This window comes from Drosophila subpulchrella, chromosome 2L (genome assembly GCF_014743375.2).
Source record: "Drosophila subpulchrella strain 33 F10 #4 breed RU33 chromosome 2L, RU_Dsub_v1.1 Primary Assembly, whole genome shotgun sequence".
NCBI lineage: Eukaryota > Metazoa > Arthropoda > Insecta > Diptera > Drosophilidae > Drosophila > Drosophila subpulchrella.
The window spans coordinates 18,154,689-18,178,984 of record NC_050610.1 but is presented as its reverse complement, the minus strand read 5'-3'; the positions used below and the strand labels follow the sequence as shown (position 1 = coordinate 18,178,984).

The 24,296-nt window shown below is 41.2% G+C and overlaps 7 protein-coding genes and 1 long non-coding RNA gene across 13 annotated transcripts; 4 read left to right on the top strand and 4 right to left on the bottom strand.

Annotated features, from left to right (window-relative positions):
* The first annotated feature begins 22 nt into the window (after positions 1–22).
* Positions 23–11,923, top strand: LOC119548864 (villin-like protein quail). Of its 2 annotated transcripts, none has more exons than XM_037856492.1 (7): positions 23–157; positions 8,808–9,017; positions 9,076–9,278; positions 9,334–10,246; positions 10,310–11,317; positions 11,380–11,577; positions 11,642–11,923. In XM_037856492.1, the coding sequence occupies exons 1-7, from the start codon at positions 131–133 to the stop codon at positions 11,753–11,755; spliced, it is 2,673 nt and encodes an 890-aa protein (XP_037712420.1). In that variant the 5' UTR covers positions 23–130; the 3' UTR covers positions 11,756–11,923. The 2 variants fall into 2 exon arrangements, with proteins under 2 accessions (XP_037712420.1, XP_037712419.1); XM_037856491.1 differs by lacking the exon at positions 23–157 and adding an exon at positions 6,029–6,392.
* Positions 11,699–12,147, bottom strand: LOC119548867. Of its 2 annotated transcripts, XR_005219336.1 has the most exons (3): positions 12,064–12,147; positions 11,872–11,999; positions 11,699–11,809 (listed from the first exon to the last, which is right to left on the bottom strand). It is a non-coding gene; the product is annotated as an uncharacterized LOC119548867 (long non-coding RNA). The 2 variants fall into 2 exon arrangements; XR_005219335.1 differs by lacking the exon at positions 11,699–11,809 and having other exon boundaries at positions 11,852–11,999.
* A 519-nt stretch (positions 12,148–12,666) lies between these two features.
* On the bottom strand, positions 12,667–12,951 carry LOC119546340. The gene is made up of 2 exons (XM_037852542.1): positions 12,834–12,951; positions 12,667–12,713 (listed from the first exon to the last, which is right to left on the bottom strand). Exons 1-2 carry the CDS (start codon positions 12,892–12,894, stop codon positions 12,667–12,669), a joined length of 108 nt encoding a protein of 35 aa, XP_037708470.1. The 5' UTR covers positions 12,895–12,951.
* Positions 12,952–13,102: 151 nt separating this feature from the next.
* LOC119546882 (mitochondrial inner membrane protease ATP23 homolog) lies at positions 13,103–14,381 on the bottom strand. The gene is made up of 2 exons (XM_037853496.1): positions 13,673–14,381; positions 13,103–13,377 (listed from the first exon to the last, which is right to left on the bottom strand). Exons 1-2 carry the CDS (start codon positions 14,318–14,320, stop codon positions 13,177–13,179), a joined length of 849 nt encoding a protein of 282 aa, XP_037709424.1. The 5' UTR covers positions 14,321–14,381; the 3' UTR covers positions 13,103–13,176.
* Positions 14,382–14,655: 274 nt separating this feature from the next.
* Positions 14,656–17,059, top strand: LOC119547664 (glucosidase 2 subunit beta). The gene is made up of 2 exons (XM_037854614.1): positions 14,656–15,783; positions 16,179–17,059. Exons 1-2 carry the CDS (start codon positions 14,778–14,780, stop codon positions 16,820–16,822), a joined length of 1,650 nt encoding a protein of 549 aa, XP_037710542.1. The 5' UTR covers positions 14,656–14,777; the 3' UTR covers positions 16,823–17,059.
* Positions 17,060–17,395: 336 nt separating this feature from the next.
* Positions 17,396–18,072, bottom strand: LOC119547665 (ragulator complex protein LAMTOR3 homolog). The gene is made up of 2 exons (XM_037854616.1): positions 17,912–18,072; positions 17,396–17,844 (listed from the first exon to the last, which is right to left on the bottom strand). Exons 1-2 carry the CDS (start codon positions 17,953–17,955, stop codon positions 17,514–17,516), a joined length of 375 nt encoding a protein of 124 aa, XP_037710544.1. The 5' UTR covers positions 17,956–18,072; the 3' UTR covers positions 17,396–17,513.
* A 264-nt stretch (positions 18,073–18,336) lies between these two features.
* On the top strand, positions 18,337–20,984 carry LOC119548128 (conserved oligomeric Golgi complex subunit 5). 2 transcript variants are annotated; one of them, XM_037855224.1, is made up of 4 exons: positions 18,337–18,433; positions 18,495–19,139; positions 19,194–20,264; positions 20,328–20,984. In XM_037855224.1, the coding sequence occupies exons 2-4, from the start codon at positions 18,528–18,530 to the stop codon at positions 20,904–20,906; spliced, it is 2,262 nt and encodes a 753-aa protein (XP_037711152.1). In that variant the 5' UTR covers positions 18,337–18,433; positions 18,495–18,527; the 3' UTR covers positions 20,907–20,984. The 2 variants fall into 2 exon arrangements, with proteins under 2 accessions (XP_037711152.1, XP_037711153.1); XM_037855225.1 differs by lacking the exon at positions 18,337–18,433 and having other exon boundaries at positions 18,457–19,139.
* Positions 20,985–21,178: 194 nt separating this feature from the next.
* LOC119547140 (apoptosis inhibitor 5 homolog) lies at positions 21,179–24,288 on the top strand. Of its 3 annotated transcripts, none has more exons than XR_005219212.1 (8): positions 21,179–21,383; positions 21,448–21,609; positions 21,912–22,445; positions 22,513–22,713; positions 22,776–22,978; positions 23,038–23,224; positions 23,291–23,602; positions 23,666–24,288. XR_005219212.1 is itself a non-coding variant. In XM_037853855.1 (8 exons), the coding sequence occupies exons 1-7, from the start codon at positions 21,315–21,317 to the stop codon at positions 23,549–23,551; spliced, it is 1,617 nt and encodes a 538-aa protein (XP_037709783.1). In that variant the 5' UTR covers positions 21,179–21,314; the 3' UTR covers positions 23,615–24,288. The 3 variants fall into 3 exon arrangements, 2 of the variants coding, with proteins under 2 accessions (XP_037709783.1, XP_037709782.1); XM_037853855.1 differs by having other exon boundaries at positions 23,291–23,551; positions 23,615–24,288; XM_037853854.1 differs by having other exon boundaries at positions 23,291–24,282.
* The last annotated feature ends 8 nt before the right edge of the window (positions 24,289–24,296 follow it).

Genomic DNA, 24,296 nt, shown 5'->3' with positions numbered 1-24,296 from the left:
TCCGCAAAGTGCGAAAAAGTTAATTAAATAGTTTAAATTTGGACTTGCAACTGCATGCCACTAAGCGCGCACACAAATAAATTGAGAAAAAATACATTTGCATTGCAGCAGCCGCAAATTGGACCACAAAATGCCGCCATTTAATTTCATCAAGCAGGTGAGTGCAAAATTAATTAAGTGTTTCTACACGTTTTATGGCGCGAAGTAATTAATTAGGCGTTTATGCGGTAAGTGGATGCAGAAATCCGAGCTTTCGATTGCAGATGCATTCGCAATCGATGCAGACATTTCCTAATCGATAACTATGTTACATTGCGAACATATGTATGTACATCAGTATAAATTATTTAAAAACGCTTAGAAATCGAAGTTTCCTTGATATCTCATCCAAATTAACCCAGTAAGCTAAATAATATTGATTTATATTTACAATAATAACTACCTGTGTATGTATGTATATAATTTTTGTCAGAAGATTTCTTTTAAAGTAAGTTCCTTGGGCTTGACATTACTATATAATTATTCCCTAGTTAAAAGGCCATTACATCTCTTAAAGTCAATATTTTAATCAAATTATTATTTGGTTAGACAAAATTTTACCCAAAATACATATGTGCCGTTATAAATTTTTGATATACATATGTGGTCCAATTATCATTCCAAAGATAATATTATCATATGAACATTTTACTTTGATATGAAATTACATTAAATTACATTGCGCGCATATGTTAATCACTATGAATTGTTTAAGAACGGTTAAAAATCGAAGGTTACATGATCTTTGATATCTCATCCTAATTAATAAAGGTCTTTTCCCGATAAGCTGAACCTTATTGATTTCTATTAACAATAATAACTAAATAGGGTTAAGAGTTTTTTAAAAGTATGTATGTTCCTTGGGCTTAACATTACATCTCTTTATTTATTTATTCTCTGGTTAAAAGACCATTATACCTCTTAAAGACAATATTTAAATAAAATAATTATTTGGTTATACAAAATTGTACCGAAATACACATGTACCGTTACAAATTTTTAATATATGGTTCAAAATTGATCAGGAAAATCATTCATAAGATAATATTATATTATCACCATACTTTCTTTGATATGAAATAATGTATCATGTTATCAAGGTAATTTTGCTCCCGACTTCTTTCCTCTGATAGAAAAACAATACTCTCGACCTTGCATCTGGAAATCAATTAATTGGAATATCAATCCTGTTCCAAGAATAACCATTGAGTTATGACAAACAAATGAATCGGAGCACCCAAAGATAGCAGAGTTCCCGTTCCACACAATCTAGCATTATGGAGGCTCCAATTTACCATATCTGTGGAAGACAAGCGGCAGACAAGAGACGTGTCTAATTGGCAAATTCAAAACAAAGAAAATATAATACGGGAAATGGTAAACCAATTTGTTTGGATTTGGACCAGAGCTAATGAAATGCACAACGAAAATGGATTTATCTGATTCAGGCGCCTAGCTGGAGACCCCAAGAAGTGGTGACCCAAAAGAGATTTAGCTTAATTAAGCGGGCTTCTGGAGAGGCTTGAAGATAGCTTCCGGTGATTAAATGTCAGAAACAAGATCTTGGGAGAACTACGCATAAACACGAATCTTGTGGAGCCAAAGAATCCATAAAGGTGGGAACAATTTCTACGCAACTCTATGTCCAACCCATCCGCAGCTTTCTTTATGTTTTTATGGCTTTTCCCCCACTAATTTTGTGGGATCTTGGACTTGGGCAAATGCAAATGGGTCAATGGACAGCGTTTCTAAGGCTATATTATTATGGCCGACTATCTTTTAAGGGCCTGCCTAATGAATATCCAAGCTGAAGCTTTTTCCCAGTCGTGTAATAATTAAGACGAATGACCCCTTAGTTAGAAAGTTATTGCAGCACATCTGCGTGTAGTTCAAGTCTTTTTTTATAGAGATTATCTCGGCGCAGCTGAACCCGAACCGAATCTGCTTATATGTATTTGCATTATTCAGTTTTCTGTTTTTAGTATTTAACGCCGGGTTAATTGCATGTTAAGTAACAGTTAAATAACCGTTAGGCGGCGTTTGTCTGTTTATGGCTCCCAAATGCTCAGCTTCCATCGCAATTGTTGTCCAACTTTTCACTACCTCCGATTTCAATGAAGAAATTATTTTGAACTCTTCGTCGTCTTAAATTCACCCACACTTTGGCTTTTGGTTTTTTTAGTTTTTGGCGTGGGAAGCAGACAATACCGAATTGTTATTACGAGTAGAAAATAAAAAATAAAAAAAAGGGGAGAAAAACCACAGACAAACTGGAAAATAACATCTGCGGTGGCAACTTCGTGAAATGCGCAGTGAATCAATTGTGCCAGTGGAAAATCCAATCCGATTTTCAATCCAAAGATCGAACGCCTTTCGAACCGATTATGATTTGTGGTCTCCAGTTTGGTTCCCGCCTATCATAGCTAATTAACCATTTGTTAATGCTAAATCAAAAGCACACCCAGCCAAAACACCTGTTATTGTTATTGATATTCAGCTTTTACCATTCGAGCTGCCGTCATGTTTTGGCCTCATAAAAGGCCATCGATGGGAAATATTCCATTAAAAGAGCGAAGATGAAATGATCTTTCTCAGGAATTTAAAAGGCGTAAGACTTCTCATTGACCAATTTAAATAGGGTGTTTGATTCCCCTTTCATTATCACTTAATTGTATTAAATTATTCAAGATTTGTTTATTTTAAGGTTTGAACGAACAATTTTCGAATTATAATAACTTATGTGTTAATTATACTACAAATTAATTTGATTATCTTTGACTATCATGACAATCTTTATAATCACTGATACAATGTGTAGTTAGAGTTTATTACATTTGTGATTATTCTTTTATAATTACATAAACGAAACATCAATATTAATAATAATTAATTAATATAGTAATGTTAGCTCTTATGTACCAAATGTTTTTTTCTGATGTCGTTTAGAACCATAAAACTATTGGTTTATTTCTTAGGATGTGGTAACTTTTATAGCTACGACTTTTAACTGTTCAACGGTTAGCAAACCTGTTAAGAAGAGCTAAATTTGTAAAAAACAGAAACAAATTTAAAAGTTTGTTTATGATTATGATATATGACTGTCTTGTGGCAAACTCAACTTTATTAAGTGTTTGGTTAGATCACCATTGTGAAAAATAGTATCCCATTTCTTATAACACCTTTACGCCTTGCAAACTTGGCCATAAATCGACCGTGGCCCAAACTCTCAGAAGAGCAGTGGTTTCCCATTGAGAGGAGTCAGCTGGTGGTTTGTTCTGAATCTGGATCTGGAGTTGCATCTGGATCGGTGGGCAATTAACGTGGGCTGTTTTTCGCCCGAAGATGAAGAAGCTACCTGTGTAGCATGTTTGCCATTCCTTGGCCATCTTCAGTTGTGGCTAATGAAAAGCCTGGAAAAGAGCAAAGATCCATTGGCACAGGAAAACTAAAACAATATATGTAAGAAAAAAAAAAGAGTCCAAAGCGGTACATTGCCGGCCTGTTTCCCGTTGGCAGTTGCGGAAAATGAAAATGCCACAAGTCGATGTTGCATTATTGTGGGCTTTTGCAGACTTCAGACTTTTCAGGCGCTTTTCCAGACTTTACGTAAATGTCGCGTGTGTTGGCCACAAAATGGCCTTAATGTGTTTGGCTTTTTCGTACCGCAACAAAAGGCAAACAATCAAATTGTTTGCCGACTTTTGGCTAAAAAGGAAAAGTCAATTGGTCTGGTCGTTTGTCTTTTTTGCTGGTTGACGTGTGTAATTATCATAAATCGTAAATTGCATTTTTCATCATGCTAAAAGTCGCACATTTTCAACTGAATGAAGAAAAAAATGCTTTGCATTTACAATTTACATTTTCATTTACAATTGCTTTCATTTTTTTTTTCGGTTTTGTTTTTCGCCATTTCCCCAGTTCACGCCTCAACCTCAACGGTTGATTGAACTTGTCAGAGTTTTGAGTTGGCCAGAGTTGGAGGAAAAACATGGAAACATGAAACATGGACAACAAAGAGAGTTGTGCTTTTTTTTGAAAGGCATCGCATTGTCTTGCCAAGATGCGGATACGTGGATACGCAGATACAAAGATACACGGGCACACGGTTCTCTGGGCCAGAGACCCATTAGTGTCTTTCACGCTTTGGAACACACTGGAAAAGCATTTCGACTCATTACCGAGTCATACACAAAACACATTCCGACTTAATTGAGTCGAAACTTGGCTCTGAATTGTTGAACAAATCGCTGCCAAAATTGTTCCCCCGAAATAATTTGACCACTTTCCTCAGTCGCTCAACCCGAGGGAGTTTTGTAGTCTTCAGTACCGACTCCCCATCTACAATTCCCAATCCCCAATCCCCTGGTGGCTGTTAATGATTATGGCAAATGCCCGCCTGCCAGTCTTTAAGCATAAATCATAAAAGTGAAGACTCAAGCCAGTCGAGCGCGGCGGTTCGGTTGACAAAAGCCGTAGGAAACCCGAGAGATGCAAATCGATGGAGTATACCATGCCGATATGGATTTCTTTCCCCGCTCCCGAGCTCCGCTGTTTGTGCTTGATTGCTTGTGGAGAATGTCTGTGCAGCAAAGTGTGGAGTCAGCGGGGAAAGAGTCATTGGCTAGACGAGAAGTCATTCAGTGGAGTTCACTAGGTAGAAAAATTAAGACTCTATCGATAGATATAGGTTTTTAAGCAAGTTTTTTAGTTTGTGTATTATTCTTCAAAACATTCGAATTTCAATATTTTAAAAATAAAAGAATTTAAAATGTACTAACATATGTATCTAATAATATATTTTACTTTAAGTTCATTAAATCTGAGCTTAAGTAAAGATAAATATCACATAAGAAGTTTCCAAAATTTAAATCAGTTCATAAATATTTCAATAGTATCATTGAACTCCTTTGATTTCTTTAAGAAAAGATATAATTACAGAACCAAACCGCTAAATCTTAAAGTATTTATTTATTTATTTATATAAAGCTAACTTACAGTGTAAAACTAAGAGCTAAATTAAAATAAGAGGGCTAGCAACTAAGGGCTTTCGGCTCGTCTGGGTTATTTTATTTCAAGACAGCTATTTTAAATGGTATGGAAATCTTAAAGTTATTTATATTAGCTCTAAATAAATAAATCCATGCTTAAATTTAAACAAAGTTAAATATTAGAATGAAAGAGTTCCAACAATTTGGAATATTTTAAGAAATATTAGAAATCAAAATAAACTTAGTATATATTAAAATTTTTGTATCATGATGTAAAACGTATTCTGATCTTATATTTCTATAAAACGTATTCTAATACCAATAAGTATTACAGGCTTGTATTGTATGTATAACTACTTTTAAAGCATCTATGAAATATAAATTTAAATTTCTGATAAAGATAAGCTACTGAGATCAAAGTGCCTTCTCCAGCTGAAGGAACCGAAGAACACCCACTCCAAAGTAAATACTCACCCGCTGAGAGCTAATAGAAAGAATTAGCAAACACCCCGCAAGAATTTGTTAAGACCCTTGTGCCAGCACTTCCTCTTGGCCTTTTGCCCAGAGCCAAGTTCCGTTGGCCTGGGACCAAGAGCAAGAAGTGGCCAAGAAACTGCCAAAGAAACCGCAACAAAATGCGCTGCGCTTTCTGCATTTCTCAGCCAGTTGGCTTCGAAGAGGTTCGCGAGGAAAACCGACAATCTAACTGATATTTTCATTCACTTCTGAGTCACAGTCGCTAGCTGGGGCTTTCCACTTGCTCTTTTGGCTCGGATCTCTTGGCCCGATGCTCTATGGTCGATGCTCGGTGCTGGCCTGGCCATAAACTTGGAGCGCGGCTTTTCGAGGCGAGCAGTCTGCAGTTGGCTTTCTGGTGGCTAAGACGCGTCGCACGAGACTCGGGAAAATCTCTAGGGAAAAACTCGAGCCGCAAGAGTCGGGAAACCGAATCTAAACCGTATCGAATCGAATCGAATCGAATCCAGCCTAGCATTTAACTTTACTTTCGGTTTTGTATCTTTTCATTTCGGTTCAGATTTTTTGGGATATACAACACCCATTCAAAATTTTTGCAAATTTTTAACGATCGCATTTTGAGACCCAGTTCGCCTTTCAATCGCTGCGTGTGTGTATGAAGTGAGTGTGGCGACGACATTCGCTTTTCAAAAGCGCTGGAAAAAACTCGCAGCAAGGATTTCACTTTGAGCCGCACTTTTGCCGGCTTCCATTGGAATTGCCATCAAATTTGAGAGAAACAAAACTAGTTCAAGGCAGCTTTGCAGTATCTTTCAGATACAGATACATCCGCGGCTTTTTGAGCCCCCTGCGACAAACATGGAGCTATCGCTGTCACCAAAAGAAACGGTAATTACAGGCTTTTCATTATGCATACCGCGAATCTCGAATCTCTCCCATCAGCTCTCTTATATTTACCTGAATCTTGGCGCGATCTTCACCCCGGACAAGTTTATTTAGCCAGTTTCAGCTGTTAATTACGAGTTGATGATTGTTTGCTTATCAATTGCAATCATTTTTGCGTGTTATGATGGTGTTTGATCAGGTCTTGTAAATGATTTGTTGACAGAGTTATTAAATGAAAAATTAATAAACTGATGTGGGGAAAAATCAATTGTTACACATAAAGTGTACCGATTTTGAACGGAGAATTTATCTTTGATTTTCTGTTAAAATAAATTCATCAAAGACAATTTTGGGGGGGTATATATAGGGCTTTTCTGATTTGCTATTTCGAGCGTTTTAAATTAATTCAATTTGTAAAAATGATAATAGATCAATTTTTCTTAGAGAAAAGTATTTCTTCAAATATCTTATTTTTATAACAAATCATATGATTAACGAATTAAAATCAAATTCGTCAAAAATACTCGAAACTAAAAATCAGAAAATAAATTATCAAATATATCAGACAGTTATCCTATCAAAGAAAGTATTATAAATAACATATGTCCAAATGCTTGGTTTAATAACAAATTGATTTATTCGATTATGATAATATTCCAAATATCTAAGGTCTCTATAAATGAACTACCAGATTTCTTTAAATGTTATTTAAGTCCCCATTACTTAAAGCTCTTAATAAAACGGCTTACTTTTAGAAATGTTTCCAAATTAACTTTTACTTCAGAAGTAAATTAAACTTTGATCCAAATTTGAACTGACGTTTACAGCAATCTATGGCCAACAATTAAACTTTTCAGCTTCATCCATCAACTTAATAGCTTTACCCCAAAGAAAGTACAAATTTACAACAATAGCTGTCGATTGATTTTCGCGCCAAGCTTCACTCAAGATATATGGGTATCTTAATTTATTTTCGACATTCTATTGAGAACATTTCATCTATCAGCTTTCGCGTAGATTGATGTCGCTAATTGGCGGCTGTGAAAGTCTCTTAGGGGCCATCAACTATAAAAACAAAGGCTGACAAAAAATAGTTATAATTTTCTATATATATATATATCTTTGCGGCTGGCGAAAGAAATTTACTTGTGCCCCTTTTTTTTGTTTTGCTAGACCATGACAAATGTAGTTTAACTGTCAACAGTGAAGATCAATCAATCATAGAGCCAGGGAGCTGGAAAACCTGGTTAACCCAACCTCAGTTAAAGTAATCCGAGTTATTTCGCCATTTGCAGGCGACAATTAAAATGCTTTCATGTTATGTGTGCGGTGCATTTTATGCATTGCTTATTTATGAGCAGGCCCAGAAAAAGCCAGTCATTATTATTGTGATTTCCATGAAATGTCATTTTGTGGGAGTAACATACGTTGCCAGGCGAAGCATGAACTTGTTTTTGGTCACTGAGCACGGCGGTGTAATCACAGCTTCCAAATGAAATGGCTTCAAAGTCAAAGCATTAATTAGCCAAAGGCAGCCTAATGACCCCAAACCGTTAGCCAAGATCGAGATGAAGATGCAGTACGTTTTAATATATGTATATGCACCCAATGGTTGGCAACCACTTTCCACCTTGCTGCGTTCCACAAATAAATAAAAGCATAATGTTCGACAGCAGGCAACAAAAACTGGCTGCACCACCAATGTGGTTAGATGTGGTTCACGCCCGCCTCTGTTCACTTTTAGTTTTCACTATCACTTGCGCCATCCAACGGATGCAGAGCACTTTTCCGGACGGGTTTCGGTTTCATTTTTCTTTAGCCAATAGAAATTCAATTTTTGTGTTTATCCTTGGGCTTTGAAAAGTGTCCCATGACAGCCACAATTGGCAGTTTGAAAGGCGTTTAATGTCGTGACAAATGCTGTTCAAACAACCTGCTAGTGACATTGTCATCTTGCAGTGAAACTGGGAGTTCAGAATGGTAATTGCAGATGAAATTTCATTAATTAAAACCTGAATCATTCGATTGCTTCGAGTTGCGCTACGTGCTTACAACTTGAACTCTTTAAATCCCATAGAAAGATATGAACTTAAGTATTAATTTTAAATTTTTAATAATTGTACTTAGCTATTTTATCCCTATTTCATTTTATCTTATATAACATACCTTTGCTAAAATTAGGAATAAGAAATTTAGAGATGGCTTATCCTAGAAATTTATTATAATAAATCCTAACATTACAACATTTCTCGATTGGAATATTTCATCTTATATTATATCTTCATCTTGTTTTAATAAAAAACATATGTTTTAAAGTTAATAACCACAAATGTTATTACAAGTTATTTTCTAAAACCAAATATTTTTAATAATATCTATTTACTTAAAGCTAAACTGATTACTATTAAATAATTTCAGGAGGTTCGTCCCAACACCATTCCCGATCTTAAAGTAGACGCCACATTCCGTAAGGTGGCAAAACATGCGATAACCTTTGCCCTGTGGAAGATTGATGATGATCGTCTGGAGGCCGTTCCCCGATCGCAGTATGGAACCTTCTACGATAGCTGCGCCTACATTATCTATGCAGCGAGTTTGTCCGGACATTATGCCAATCATGAAACCATCGTAGGTAGTTTAATTAGTTTGTAAAACTAAGCTATTAATTTAAATTCCATGCTTATAGACACGCGAACAGAAGCCCAACGTGATTCTCGAGCGATATATCCACTACTGGTTGGGCAAGAATGTCAGCGAACAGAACCGCTCCAATGTGGTGCACAAAATCCAGGAGCTGGACTCGTATCTGGGAAATGTATCTTCAATATATCGCGAAACGCAGAATCTGGAGAGTGCGAGATTTCTGTCTTATTTCAAGATGGGCTACGAGTCAGTAACTTCTATCACTCAGATCAGAATGATAATAACCCAGTTCCATTTACAGTGTTCGCTCGGGAGCCCTGATAAACGCCCCCAAGAGGCCGCGCCTCTTTCAACTGCACGCCCGCAAGTGGCTGCGATCCATTGAGCTGGCCACCATTGATTGGTCTCACTTCAACTCGGATTACATAATGGTACTGCAAACGGATACCCTGGTCTTCGTGTGGATTGGTCGCTCCAGTTCGGGCATCGAGAGGCGAAGTGCCCTTGCCTGGGTTCAAAAGCATTGCAGCGGATCTTCCGTCACCATAGTAGATGATGGCTACGAACAGGCCATGTCTCAGGAGAATAAGGAGCTTTGGAACTCCCTGCTGCCGCTCAAGAAACGGATGGTCTGCCAGGCCAGTCAGTTGGTCAGCGAATATGCCGACTACAACAGCAATAAATTCCGAATCTACAAATGCAATCAACGGGGACGATTACACCTGGATCAATTGGATGTGGGCATGCCAGCAAAGGATGATCTGAGTGATGCCCATGGAGTTTATTTGCTGGATAATTACGGTCAGAGCATTTGGCTGTGGGTGGGAGCTCAAGCACCTCAAGCAGATGCCCTTTCTGCGATGGGAAATGGGCGTGCTTTTGTGAAAAAGAAGAAATATCCGGATAATACCCTAGTGGTGCGTGTTTTGGAGGGGCACGAACCGGTGGAGTTTAAGCGCCTCTTTGCCAACTGGTTAAACGTTTGGCAGGAGAACACTAGGGGTCACAAGCCGGTGTCCACAAAGTTCGGGAAGCTGGATGCCCATTCCCTATGCGAACGCCCGAAAATGGCTGCGGATACACAGCTCGTTGATGATGGCAGGGGTGAAAGGGTACTCTATCGAATCTGGGGAGATCAGGTGCAGGAGCTGCCCATCTCCAAGACAGTGGTCTTCACCACCAATGCCAGCTATGTGGTCAAGTACAGTGTGCAGGTAAGGATGAGCCTAAGAACTTACTATAATCTTAAAGTTAACCATTCTTTTTATCATCTTCAGTGCGCCACAGTTGTTCCCGCGGATCTGGCCTCGGTGGGCATTAAAACGATCATCTACCAGTGGAACGGCTCGGAGGCATCAGCGGAATCCATTTCCCGGGCGGACAAGTTCGCCAAGGCCAGCTTCGATGCTTTGAACGAGCCGGGAATGTTCGTACAGCTCTATGAGTTTGATGAGCCGCCGCACTTCCTTCAGATTTTCGAGGGAAAACTGATCATTATGCGGGGTCAGCGCAGCGAGATGCTTTACAATGGGAGCACAAACGGTGGTGACTTCTTGGCGGACACATTTCTCCTAAAGGTTTACGGAGATGCCAGCTACAATGCCAAGGCGGTGGAAGAGACACCACTGTCGTCGATCAGCTCCAAAGATTGCTATGTGATCAAGACGAACCATGTTTGGGTGTGGTGTGGGCAAAGTAGCACGGGAGATGCCCGCGAGATGGCCAAATCAGTGGGGGTGCTTCTGGGTGAGAGCTCCCTGGTTCTTGAAGGCAAGGAAAGCAAGGAGTTCTGGCAATCGGTGGCAATGTACTTCAACCAAACTCTCGTGATCAACGGAAATGGCAACTCGTGTTCCAGCAGCACCAGCAGCAGCAGTGGTGCAGGGAGCATGTGCAATGGAAGCTTTAATGGTGGCAACATATCACCCACTCTCAGCAATAATTGCTATCTCAACACCAGTGTTCCCAGCAAACCGAGACCTCCAGTACAATTATTTATGGTCTGGTGGCAACAGAGCTCGCTGAGGTACGAGGAGATTCTTGGCTTCGAGCAGCAGGATCTCAGCTCGGATTGCACATATATACTGGACACTGGAACCCTCACGTACGTCTGGCTGGGATCACAGGCTCCAAGCCAGGAGCGTTACACGACCATTGCCCAAAGTTATATACAGAATGCTCCATTCGGACGCAGATCGGCTACGGCATTGGCCGTGGTAAAGCAGTTCCAGGAGCCAAATGTCTTTAAGGGATTCTTTGAGTCGTGGCAGAACGATTACGGAAAGGTATGTGTTTGTTAAATTCGTAGAGTTCAAAACTAATATAAATATTATTTACATTCTTGCAGAACTTCCTATCCTACGAAAAAATGCGCAAGGATCTGGGAAACGCAGTACCCAGCCCCTGTAATCTCCCAAGTGAGGGATCAGCTCTGCTTCTTAACAATAGACAGAAGGACTTTGATAATCACAAAAAGTACCCACTTACAGTTCTTATCCAGGAGATGGACATGCTGCCTCCAGAAATTAATCCACTAAAGAGAGAGGTCTGTTAATCAAAACACAAACGATTCTGATACAGATTTTGTAATGTATATTTTCTACTTATAGGTTCATCTCACCCACGATGATTTTGTATCTGTTTTTAAAATGTCATTTTATGAATTTGACGAGCTGCCCAAATGGAAGAAAATGGAACTGAAAAAGCAGTTCAAACTGTTTTGAACTAAGCACCTTGTTGAAATGCGTGTATCGAGTGCGCACTGTATATAATCCTCACTTTTAATGAATACTATGAAGATATAGTAGCTGATTAAGCAATTTATGTTAAAAATACATACTTTACGTAGATTTAATAAAGCGAAAACATGGAACTTTTGCAATTTAAAAGGGTACACAAGCTATATTATTTTAGGCCATCAAGTGGTTTCCACCTCCTCAGAATCTGGTTCGTCTCCACTGCCGGAACCTAAACAACAAAGGAAACCCATAGTTGACCAATGGAATAAATATGATGAAAATTATAAACTTACTGGGAAACAAGAGTCCGAAAATGAACTCGAAAATTCCACCGATTAGATCCCAAAACATATTCGATCCGGTGTGCTCAACGTTTTGTAACTGAATACAAAGGCATTACTGCTCGAGAGCGATTTTGACCAAGACCCCTTTAATGAGCCATGACAAAAACGCACGAGCAATTGGAGCTTAATTCGAATCAAAAACGATTGCATGATTTGGGTCAATAATACACAAAACATATTGTGCCTATTGAAAACGTTTTAAAGGTAAATAATCATATCAAATTTATTTGCTTTGTTACATCACGATGGGGAGATTATTTCAATTTTAGTTTTTATAGTAATCACCAAAGTACTCCTCGCTAGCATTACAAACAGGAAATAGTATGATTATAGGCCTATTTATAAATATTATATAAATATAAATCACTCATTTCCTGGTAAAATAGGATGTTGAGAAAATAAATATATATTTCCAGCAGTTGATCTTGTTGGGTATGACTCGAACTTTCAAATTGGTTGAATTTTTTTTTTAAAGGTTACCTATTTGAATTCATTATTGAGTTATGGAAATTTATTTATATAATAATCCAGGGGCGTGTTAATAAATGCATTTTAGGTGGTAGAAGAGTCGTCATCATCATCATCAGAAGAGCTGTCAGCTGCAAAAGAAAATTTGTTTTTCAAATATCTTCTATTTTATTTATTTTAAGAATATTTTAAACATATTTTTGGCTTATTTTACTTATCCAGTTCCACTTCGCCTATATCCTCCAACTTACTGCCAAACAGCATATCGCTAATGATTTCGAATATCATTCCAAATATTTCACAATCCTCCATGGTTTTGATTCTTTTGCTTTTGAAACGTGAACTGAATACATGAGTTCTAATTTTCGGTTTTATATGGAATGTTTTTGTGTAAACAAATTAATTAATCGAATTTATCCTATGAACTTGGTACATTTTCATGGTTAATCGTACATCATTTAATTAATAACCAACCATTTAGTTTTAAATATAAAACTGTCTGACAGCGCGACATTAAAAATTTCCATGGCTTAAAACATAGTTTTATTCAACTTTTTTGTGTAGGTACTTAAAAACGAAATCATATACAACAATTTAATATACATCATAGCCGTACATGGGTCCCTCCATGTAGGCCTTCTGCTGGTCCGTGGAATTGCGTCGAATTCGCCGGCCAATGGGCTCCAGATCGGCATAGCATTTGGGGAAAACTCGTTCCACAGCAGCGATGGCATCTGCTTTGGTTATATTCCGCACAGCCAGTACAGAAGCCAGGGCTTTGGACTTGACACAATTCTGGAATGGTAAACAATAAGGTAGATTTAGTTTCTTAAGTACCAAAAAAACTTATAAACACGTTATAAGACAAAGCCTAATAATAAAAAAACAAGCTTATCTTTAAAAATGTTGGGATATTTTGTATACCTTAAATTTAGATTTCTCGCGAATTCTTTAGTTTGTAACGATTTATAAAAAAGGATGATAACAAAGAATGACTTAAGGATTCTATAATTTTGTATATTATAAATAGACAGATCGGCCTAAATGTCTTTCATGAGTAGTTATTTTCCAAGGTATTGTTTTCACCCACCTGATGCGCCTCCTTGACATTGAATGGCGAGGCGTCTCCTTGGAACATGGCGCTCAAAAAGGAGCAATGTGCCAGGTTCGCCGCCCTGATCTCCGTGCAGGCCAGGTGGTCTACGTTCCGAAAGTCCATATCATTGTTGCAATAGTCGAACATGTGAATCATCTCGTGGGTGAGCACTCCATGGACCATGCTCTTGTTCTTGGCCATATTCTGGCACACCACAATCTGGTTGAGCTTGGGATCGTAGCCGCCGGTGACCGATGGATCGCACACCTCGCAGGAGATGTGGCGACGCAAATCGATGGGACAACCGGAGCTCTTCAGGGCTCCCATCATCAGTTTCACCAGCGGACCGTTCTTGACACACCAATAGACATTCTCCTCGCACTTGAAGCGATCCAGATTCTCCTGGCCCTCCATTCCGAACAGTACCCGTGTCCATTTGGGCTTGAAGGTTTCACCCCTTCGCTCTGGATATAGGTCATAACCCCAATCCTTCTGAGCGGTGGTCGTTTCCTCAGAGGATTCTTTACTTGCAGGTGCTTTATCTGGCTGTGGACTGGTTTTTTTCTGCGCTGTGCCGGTGGTTGCTTCTATTTCGACGGGAGTTACTGCCTCCTTGGCCCACACTTTAGTCAGAAATTCCATTGTTTTATGGGTTCTTTGCTCCTCCACTTTGGTTGAATAACAAACAGAACCGGCAGCTGATTGAGCGGAGTTGCCACATCGTTGAACAGTCAGTGGCGTGGCAAGGGCGTTCACGGGCTATTAACTCCTACAAAAGAATTTCACTAAACAATTAAAGTCGAAAACTTGTAAATTAGTAAATATTGCATAATTTATTGCCTGTAGTTTTATTAAATAATTCATTCAAGGATTTACTGTATTCCGAAAGCTATTTAGGCTATTTACGTTAAACCCCTTAGCCATTCTCTCGCCCACCCCTGTCTGCTGTTATCGATAGTTGTCTTCACTGCCATCGATAGTGCTGCACCGGCATTTTACGAGTCGTAAAAACCATAGCAAATTCCACGTAAGATTTACAGCACACGGCGACCAACTCAAATTAGGAGATTAACTAGGAGTAGCAATAACCACCGCCAGAATGCAAGGCTTGAGAGTCAGTCAAATGGTGCTAATAGCCCTGCTGGTGGCCCTGCTCAACCTGAACGCAGGTGCTGCCAGCGAGGTTCCACGTCCACTGGGCGTCTCACTGGCCAAGGCTTCACTGTACCAACCGCGGTCGGGCGACAACAGTTGGACCTGCTTGGATGGCAGCCGGAGCATACCCTTCTCCCAGGTCAACGACGACTACTGCGACTGTGCGGACGGTAGCGATGAGCCGGGCACCTCAGCCTGTCCGAAGGGTCAGTTCCATTGTCTGAACAAGGGCCACCAGTCGGTGGACATACCCAGTTCCCAGGTGCAGGACGGTATCTGTGACTGTTGCGACGGCAGCGATGAGTCACAGGTGGTTGGTTGCGCCAACACCTGCCTTGAGCTCGGAGCAGCGGCTGCTGTTCAGAGGCGCAACGAAGCGGAGCTGCACAAACGAGGAGCCGAGCGGCGTCTGGAGATGATCACTCGCGGCAAGCAGCTGAGGGCGGAACGGGAGGCTCGCCGACTTGAGTTGGATCAACGCCGCAAGGAACAAGAGCTGTTGCGCTCCGAAAAGGAGCAACTGAAAAAGACCGCTGAGGCTCTGGAATCGGAGGCCATTGAAATCTACAAGGAACAGCAGCGAGAAGTAGAAGCGGAGACCGCTCAGGCGGAGCAGGAGCCACAACAGATGCGCCAAGAGGCCTCCCTCAGTTTCGTGCGCTACGACACCAACAAGGATGGCTTCGTGGAGGTCACCGAACTGATGGTCGACATGAATCTGGACAGGGATCGCAACGGCGTGGTTACTGTGGAGGAGGCCAAGTTCTTCCTGGATGAGCGGGAACGAGTGGATTTGGATGCGTTTGTCACTCTAGCCTGGCCAAGGATTAAGCCTCTGGCAATGCTGGCCGAGGGTCTCTTCCAACCGCCGCATCCGCCAAAACCTGAAACCGAGCAGGCTGAGGCCTCCACCGAAGCTATTCAGCCCACACCGCCAAAGCCAAGCGAAGGTAAGAAATTTTCATGCTTTGTGTATTGCAACAGGCAGATACTTTCTTTGTCCACACTCCAGATGAGTAAATATTTTATTTAACGTCAGTGACGCTTTTTATGTCGGTTATAAAATTATCTGGATAAAGTTGGAATGAATCTCTTATTTTTGCCTTGGTGCATTGAGCATAACTGATTTGAATAAGCATTATTAGATTATAATGTTTAATTCCTTTGAAAAACTCTAAGGACCGTTTTTGGTACATATGTTAAACTAAAAGTACACTTTAAATTCTACATTTCCATATGTTTTCTATGGTTAAAACCTACTTCTAGTTTAACATGCAGATGAGGAAACGGCCAATGAATTCATAGAGAACGCAAAAATAATGTAATCCTTTTGACATTCTTTCAGAACAAGCTGAACTGGCCAGTGGTGAAGATATTGAAGCCGACGAGGAGGGCGAGGAGGATCAGTACGATGACGAGGAACCCGATGTGGGCGTGGGCGAGGCTTCCCCTGATGTGGAGGATGTTACGCCACCGAATTACGATCCGGAGACACAGCGTTTGATACAGCAGGCCAACGAGGCACGAAATGCTCTGGAAGAAGTGGAACGCAGCCTGCGGGAGATCGAGCAGGAGGTTAGGGAGATTGATGATCAGAACAACAAGGGTTACGGCCAGACGGAGGAGTGGGCTGTTCACGATGGCCAGTGCTACAACTACGAGGATCGGGAGTATGTGTACACTCTGTGTCCCTTCGATCGCGCTTCTCAAAAGTCGAGAAGTGGAGGAGCCGAAACTACGCTGGGTCGCTGGGAAAATTGGATTGGCGAGCCCAAGAAGTATTCGCAGCAGAAGTACGCCAATGGAGCCTCCTGCTGGAATGGTCCCAATCGTTCGGCCATTGTCAACATCAGATGTGCTCTGGAACCCAAGATCACTGCCGTCAGCGAACCCAATCGCTGTGAATATTACTTTGAATTCGAGACACCCGCTGCCTGCGATAGCGAAGCTTTCCAGGCGGATTCGGAGAAACTGCACGACGAACTCTGAAAAGATCAGCAATCAAGATGGAGCCGAAGAGATGTGTGTGTGCTTGGCATACGAAGATCAGAGATTTGGGGATTGTATTTTAGTTTTAAAGAAGGATATCCATTTTGTCGAGATCATTCCCAAACTGCAGCAGGAAAATCAAGAATTGTAGCAAATTAATTCAGTGTATGCATTTAAGCAAAAAGTACATCCAGTTTCATTCTGAATAAAGTGTAAACACCTAGTATTTTTAAAAAACCATAGTTGCGCACAATGATAATTGTTTGTTGGAGCGGTTAGGGGTTTTTGGATGTATTTTAGAAAAGTATCATGTAAACCCTTTGGTTTAATTATGTGTTGAGCACAATTTAGATTCAAATTTCAGTAGAAAAGAGATTTTTTAGGACAAGAACTTAGTTAAATGAATCCCAATCATTTTGAGCCCACAAAATACATTATATAAAATAGTGAACTAAATAAACATTTGCATTTTGAATAAAGTGTCAACATTTCTTGTAAACCTGTAATTTTTAATCTTTTAGAGATCAACTGCTAGGTATATTAAAATCCCTAGAGGCACGCATCTGTCGATCAAGATTATACAGATTTCTACGGAAAAATGTATTTTCATGATTCCCAACAAAATTCGGTTTCAATAAAGTATAAACATTTAGTAATTTTAGAAAATATGCAATTACAGTGTAGATTAATTCTATGCCTCGGTGACAGCGAGCTTTATGTCCTCCAAATAGCCATCGACCTGGTGCTCCAGGGCCAGGATGTGGCCTGTATTGCAGTTCTCCGCGCCCACAAATGTTAGGATCAGCGGAAGCTTGTTCATCTGGACCACCTGGTAGTTGGAGTACATGGAGATGATGGTCTTGTTCCTGCCCAGACCCAGTTTGCTCGCCTGGTCGCAGGCGGTGGTGAATGTGGGTATGAACGAGGGCATCAGGGCGAAGTCCACGTTCTTCTCCTGGCTGACCCGCAGGAGGGGCACTCCATCACGATCCGTAATCTGAATCACGTACAGGCCGCTGACCCTTTGAGGGAAAATAAGATAAGTAAATTAAATCGGAAACGAAACTCTTGTTCAAAGGCAGTATGTACTTTTGCAGCAGGCCGTCTAAATACTTCTTGATGTCGTCCGACATGGGAAATGTGTGCAGGTGTGAAAGCAGAGGACTTATAACAATAAAATTAAGTTTTTTCTCCGCATCAAATTATTTACACAAAACAAACTAAGCAACAGCTGACTCAAGTTATCGATAATGCACATAACAAGGGCGTAGATTGGGGGGTTAAAAAAATTATATTGTACCTCAAAATTAAAATAAGTATATATTTATTTTTGTGATGTATAATACTGCAAATATTTAAAAAACGATTGTTTACGTTTTATCAAGTTAGATTATATAGATTTTATTTTTTTTTTAAATCTACAATTTTATTTTCATTCTGGGAATATCAATTTAATTTTTTTTTAACGATGTCCTCTAAAATATACATCCTTTATAATTTAAAACGATCGTTTAAATTATTTTAAAAATCGAACCCCCTAAATAATTTTTGGCCCACACCCTTGCACTGTTATCGATTAAAAACCGCTTTTGGTTGCGTGGAAAAACAATTGTTAGTAATAAAACAAAATTACCTGAATTAACATAAGTAAATGTGCTATAATCTTTTCTAGTTGGTCTTCCCATAGATAAAAGCATCCTCCACCATGGTCACTGGTGATCCGGGCGCCACCAAGCCCCCAAACTCTAAGACGGCGGGTTCAGATGATGACGACTACACCGCTTCTATGTCGCACCTAACCATTGGCCAGCAGATCCAGGAGCTGTCGAAACAACTGCAGAACACCAAGGAGGAGCTGCACCAGCAGGTGAGGGATAAACATGGAGCTCTGCTGCAGCAGGCCACCCACGCAGGACGATTCGATGCGGCGCTAAATGCGCTGGCTGAGGATGTGCAGCGGGTCAGGGAGACGGGACACCGGCTGAAGAGCCAGGTGGACACGCAGTACCAGCAGGTGGAAAACCAGACGCAGGTGCTCGGTCGCCTGCACGATGTCAGTCACCTTCTCCGCTCGGCAGGAACACTACTGACCCTCACGGCCAAGCTGAAGGGCACCAAGGATGTCCTTCGCCAGGCGGAACTGCACTTCGAACTGGGTCAACTAATCGAGGACAAAGAGCTCAAGGACCTGGAGTTCATCCAGCAGGAGCGAGCCTATGTGATCAGTTCGGGTCAGAAGATAAGAAACCTCACCCAGATGCAGTTGGTCACTGGCCTGCAGGAGCGCAATCAAAACCAAGTGGTTAATGCTTTGAAGGTGGGCTTAGAGAGCATATAAATACCTTCCATTACTTAATACCTACCCCCACAGATCTTCATGAACTTCAATACGCTGGAGAAATCCCTGGAAAACCTGCTGGCCACCTTTATTGCCGACATGGAGCAATCCCTCAAGGAGTGTTTTGCCGGCACCGACATATCCGTGCTGAATAAGTCGCCCACGCATAATGCTAGCAAACCAGCTCCCTCGAGGGGACCGGGGAAAACTCCCCAGCTGACTACCACCCAGAACTTCCGGGCCAAGTTCTGGAAATCTCTACACTGGCTGCTCTATGACGAACTCTTTGAGACCTGCACACAAATCAAGCTGCTTAAGACCGCCCTGGAGCAGATAAACCAGTTCGGATACACTTCAGAAGCATCGGATCAGTGCATTCCGCAGCGGTTTTGGAAGCAGGTGCAGCAGCTCCTGCGTAAATCTTTTGATGAATGCTCTCAGCATGTAACCCAGACCCTTCAGGAAGGCCTCTCCAAGCTGCTTACCTCCGCTCGTGGCTTGGAACAGCGTCTGAATGGCGAGTTCCAGTTCGACAACGAGTTATTTGCTCCTTTAGAAGTGGGTTACGTTAGCAAGTGTGCTGCCAACTTTAAGGCCTGTTTGGCAGGAGTGGATTTACCAGGCAACGAAACAGTGGACAATTTTATTCGGGTAGCTTCCACCGAGCTGAGTGCTGCCTTGATCGATTCCCGTCTCACAAATTCCATAGCGAATGTATTTGTAGCTTGCGGAAAGGAATTGTGCACAAAACTAGAGGCTCAAATCAAGCTCGGTGCAGATTCCAAGCAAGTTGTGGATCTACCAAATCTGCAGCAGCAACAGAACACTACATTGGCGAATGTTTTGTACTACTACAAGGATTCAGTGCGTCGTATGCTGAGCGATCTTCAAGTTCAGTTTGAGAAGACCCCGGGATCAGCCAGGGAAACCATATTGCGCTCTCTGGAGCAGGCTGATCTGCTAATCGGCACCATTCTGCAGCAAATCATGGAGTCGATTATAACGACTATAAACATCATCATACTGAGTATGCACAGGGAGCCGGGATTGAACACGGAGAGGCTGTCCACCACGGGTCCATCGATGTACATGAAGGAACTGCAGGTGAGTGGATTTGCGAACTTTAGTAATATGGATTTTTATAAATAACTTTATTTTATCCTTCAGGAGTTTGTCAACCGTTCCTGGTCGCATCACATCGCCCTGTTTGATGACAAGCAGATGACCACAAAGTGTGGCCACGAGCTAGCCAAGCGATGCATTGAGTTGTTCCTCCACAACGTGTGCATCCTGCGTCCTTTGAGTGCAGCGGGAAGGCAGCGCTTGAAGCAAGACTGCCAGCACATGGAGCAAGCTTTGAAGCCCCTTTGCCCCAATCTCGCCGAGCTAGGCAAGCCTTCTCGGCTGCTAAGAGCCATGTCCCTGCTGATCGTCCAAACGGCGCAGGAGCTAGTGAAGCAGACAATCGGGGAGGACTCCCTGGTACCCAGTTATATAGTGTTGCTGCTGCTCTTCGGACACGCTGGAGCGGATCTCCAGTCGCCACATACCACGGCCAACTGGTCTAATGAACGACTAATTGAATGGCTGGATGGACACACGGCGGAGCGGGAGAAACTTGAGCTGATCTCGGGTGCACTGCAGCGGTACCGGGACAATGCCAGGCGCAAAAACATCCAGCAATACGACGAAGTTTACCCCATGATGGTGGAGTATTTTGAACAGGCCTTGAAGGCAATTCCATAAATGTTAAATCTATTATCTAACTAGAACTATATAAAAGTTTGATTTTATTTATAAATAAATAATAGAGCTCACCATAAATTTGAAATATTGTTGGAAACAACATTTATAAAATGTTGTATAACAAAACAAGGTAAATTTCTTTAAAAAAATTAAATTTATTAAAGTTTAATTTAAAAAAATTCATTCGCATTTTTCAAAATAAATGTATCGATAGACAATCGATTGTTTTGACAGTAGGTGGAATTTGACTCTCATCAGGTACGGTCACACTATCCGCTCACCATTTTGTTTGCAACGTGAAAAATAAAGGGAAAACGCTGTCGCTCACTTTAACTGATAAAAAAAGGTATTAATACAGACTGGAGACGCTTCGAAACACTGCAATTATAGAGACTACCGCTTAAGAAGATGGACAACATAGAGCGATTGTACAAATGCTACGAAATTCTGTCCGAGGCGGGCGACAAAATCTCCGAGGTAAGCCGCCATTGCAAAACGTGCCGCAAAAACGGTATATGATATATATTATATGGTCTTGCAGCATGTGGAGGAATATAAGGAGATTCTTAAGGCCGTAAAGGGCTCTTCGAAGGAGAAACGCCTGGCATCGCAGTTCATCGGGAACTTCTTCAAACATTTTCCGGACTTGGCCGACACAGCCATCGATGCACAGTTCGATTTGTGCGAGGATGACGACACACAGGTGGGTTGATCCCTATTATATCTTTAGAGCTAACTAGATGATATAATGGGTTGGTGATATTCATAACATGTTTTAGAAAACGATCATCACAAGTGGTATGACAGTACTGTCTTAGCATTGATATAGTATCATATGGTATACTAAGTAAAGTTTCTAAGACATCATTGCATTATGATAAGACTAGCAGATTGTATATTTTACCGAAATATTAACATCATAAAAACCCCCATAACAATATGACACCTTATCGCATTCTTTCGTTTTGAAGTACCACTTAAATAAACCACCCATCTTTCCCTCAGATCCGCCGCCAGGCCATCAAGGATCTGCCAAAACTCTGTCAGGGAAACGCTGACGCCACCATCCGAGTGGGCGACACTCTGGCCCAGCTGCTGATCCTCGACGATGCCACTGAACTGCAGCAGGTCAACAACTCGCTCCTGGCCGTCATTAAACTGGACACCAAGAGCGCCGTCACCGGATTGTTTCAACAGATCACCACCGGGGATGAGACAACAAGGGAGCGATGCCTCAAATTCATTGCCACCAAGCTGCTGACCATGGGCCCAACTGTTTTAACCAAGGAAATCGAGGACTACATTGTAGAGGAAATCAAGAAGGCCCTGCAGGACGTCACTGCTGACGAGTTCCATCTATGCATGACGATCCTGGGCGCCACCAAACTAGGCAGCACCATCACCGGACACGCCGAACTCGTCAAGCTGGCCACGGAACAAGCGGAGCTCAATAACACAGACACGGACATCATTGCCGTAGATGATGAGGTTGTGGAACGATTTATACAGTGTGCCACTGCAGCGGCGCCTTACTTTTCGGTAAGTTCCTAAAACCTGGGGATCAATTTTTGCGAACTTGCCAATCTAATCTCTACTATTTATATAGAAAACCATAAAATCAACGGCCTTTGTGGCCCATGTTTGCGATAAACTGCTGCCCATCAAGACCTGGAACATGATCGCCACTGCAGTGTCGCAAGATCAAATTCAACTGAGACTACTGAAGGTATTCGCCGAGATGATAACCAACACAGACAAGCTGGACAATGCCAGCGAACGCATTAATGCAGTCTACCATGTATTGCTTGTGAGTTTACCTCGCAAATTATCCAAAGAAACTAAATTATAACCATGTCTTGGTTTATTCAGGAATACATGCCTTTGCCCAAGTTGAGCGATGAGGATCTGGGAGATACCCCGCCCTCGTTTCAGTTCTCGCACGCCGAGTGCTTACTGTACGCTCTGCACACGCTGGGAAAGAATCATCCAAATAGTTTAAGTTTCGTCGAGGATGCGGAGAAGTTAAAGGACTTTCGAGCCAGATTGCAATACCTGGCCAGGGGAACACAGGGGTAGGTGTAAAGAAAACAAGTCACAGATCACATAATTAATTTCATTATTTACCTTTCAGTTATATTAAGAAGCTGGAGGAGGCGTTGAAGGGAAAGACTGGGGAGGAGTTAAAGACAGAGGAGAACCAATTGAAGCAGACAGCACTGAAGACTACATCGAATATCAACGTACTGATACGGGATCTATTCCACTCACCGCCAATATTCAAACATGACATTGTGCTTTCCTGGATTGTGCCAAAAAATGTATGTATAAAGTACGTTTTCCTTTAAGAAATTTGTAATTACAAGCGAATCCTTTTGAATTTTAAGACCAAGCTTGGCAAGCGCCACGCACCCATTACTTTTGGAGAAAAAGCGGCTGCCAACGGCAAGGAAAAGGATCAGGAGCCAGAGAAGAAGGCGCGTCCATCCAACGACCAGAAGTTCTACTCGCCGCCATCTGGAAAATACTCAAACAAGGTGAACCAGAACTACGGCAACAACAATCGGACGAGACAACGCGGTGGTGGCGGAGGCGGCGGCGGCGGTGGAGGAGGAGGCTACAGAAATCGGCGTTTTAACAAATACTAAGTAATCAAATTAGAGAAACAGAAAAGCAGCAGCGAGTACTTCACTTGAATGGTTTGTCCCTAGTCCGTAAATATAACAAAAAGAAAAAAACTACCAGAGATTGGATTCGTGCAGAATAAACAAAACTTAAATGATGCTGCAACCAAGAAAGTATACAATTAAACGGAAACAAGAGAATCTAATTTTCCCAGAGATTGACGGTGAGTATGACATCCAATTTTCCATTAACTTTCTCCCTTTCGTCTCTTTTCAGCGCAATTTATTCTCATGGAAAGTAAATGCAACATTTATCAATCATTCTTCTCATACACTCACGCATTGCTTTTATTATTTTCGTGAAAAATGTCTTTGCCACAATTTGCGTGAAATTTTCCAAACCCTTGCCACGCCCTCTTCTCATACGTTTTCCGAAACAAAGGGCGTTGGCATCGTTTTGAATGTACATCACGCTCCACTTTCGATTCTGTCAATTGCATAAATATAAGATTATAACGATAACCAGTTGAACGAACTTCGCAATATAAATCTATAAAGTTCCAAATCGGGATAAAAATTAGTTTTCCGATTTGAAGAGAATGATTTTCAAACAAAGTGTTTGAAATCAAGTTTTTAACGTATTAGTTTTTATTTAACATGTAATCAAATCAACAATTGTACCACGTAGAGATGCGAGTCAGCAAAAATCACACAAAAAGCATACATTTCTTGAAATCAATAAAAGCAACATTAAAATACAAGCCCTGTT

What these genes read in the sequence shown, in the direction of transcription:
- LOC119548864 (XM_037856491.1), top strand. Translation starts at nt 6,363, where the DNA reads ATGGAGCTATCGCTGTCACCAAAAGAAACG. An exon ending in ATGCCAATCATGAAACCATC is followed by an intron (nt 9,018 to 9,075) that starts GTAGGTAGTTTA and finishes CCATGCTTATAG; the next exon opens with ACACGCGAACAGAAGCCCAA. An exon ending in TTAATCCACTAAAGAGAGAG is followed by an intron (nt 11,578 to 11,641) that starts GTCTGTTAATCA and finishes TTCTACTTATAG; the next exon opens with GTTCATCTCACCCACGATGA.
- LOC119547665 (XM_037854616.1), bottom strand. Translation starts at nt 17,955, where the DNA reads ATGTCGGACGACATCAAGAAGTATTTAGACGGCCTGCTGCAAAA. An exon ending in TTAGACGGCCTGCTGCAAAA is followed by an intron (nt 17,845 to 17,911) that starts GTACATACTGCC and finishes TTTCCCTCAAAG; the next exon opens with GGTCAGCGGCCTGTACGTGA.
- LOC119546340 (XM_037852542.1), bottom strand. Translation starts at nt 12,894, where the DNA reads ATGGAGGATTGTGAAATATTTGGAATGATATTCGAAATCATTAGCGAT. An exon ending in TAGCGATATGCTGTTTGGCA is followed by an intron (nt 12,714 to 12,833) that starts GTAAGTTGGAGG and finishes TTTCTTTTGCAG; the next exon opens with CTGACAGCTCTTCTGATGAT.
- LOC119547140 (XM_037853855.1), top strand. Translation starts at nt 21,315, where the DNA reads ATGGACAACATAGAGCGATTGTACAAATGCTACGAAATTCTGTCCGAG. An exon ending in CAGTCTACCATGTATTGCTT is followed by an intron (nt 22,714 to 22,775) that starts GTGAGTTTACCT and finishes TGGTTTATTCAG; the next exon opens with GAATACATGCCTTTGCCCAA. An exon ending in CTGGCCAGGGGAACACAGGG is followed by an intron (nt 22,979 to 23,037) that starts GTAGGTGTAAAG and finishes TTTACCTTTCAG; the next exon opens with TTATATTAAGAAGCTGGAGG.
- LOC119548128 (XM_037855224.1), top strand. Translation starts at nt 18,528, where the DNA reads ATGGTCACTGGTGATCCGGGCGCCACCAAGCCCCCAAACTCTAAGACG. An exon ending in AAGTGGTTAATGCTTTGAAG is followed by an intron (nt 19,140 to 19,193) that starts GTGGGCTTAGAG and finishes CTACCCCCACAG; the next exon opens with ATCTTCATGAACTTCAATAC. An exon ending in TGTACATGAAGGAACTGCAG is followed by an intron (nt 20,265 to 20,327) that starts GTGAGTGGATTT and finishes TTTATCCTTCAG; the next exon opens with GAGTTTGTCAACCGTTCCTG.
- LOC119546882 (XM_037853496.1), bottom strand. Translation starts at nt 14,320, where the DNA reads ATGGAATTTCTGACTAAAGTGTGGGCCAAGGAGGCAGTAACTCCCGTC. An exon ending in ATGTCAAGGAGGCGCATCAG is followed by an intron (nt 13,378 to 13,672) that starts GTGGGTGAAAAC and finishes TTACCATTCCAG; the next exon opens with AATTGTGTCAAGTCCAAAGC.
- LOC119547664 (XM_037854614.1), top strand. Translation starts at nt 14,778, where the DNA reads ATGCAAGGCTTGAGAGTCAGTCAAATGGTGCTAATAGCCCTGCTGGTG. An exon ending in ACCGCCAAAGCCAAGCGAAG is followed by an intron (nt 15,784 to 16,178) that starts GTAAGAAATTTT and finishes ACATTCTTTCAG; the next exon opens with AACAAGCTGAACTGGCCAGT.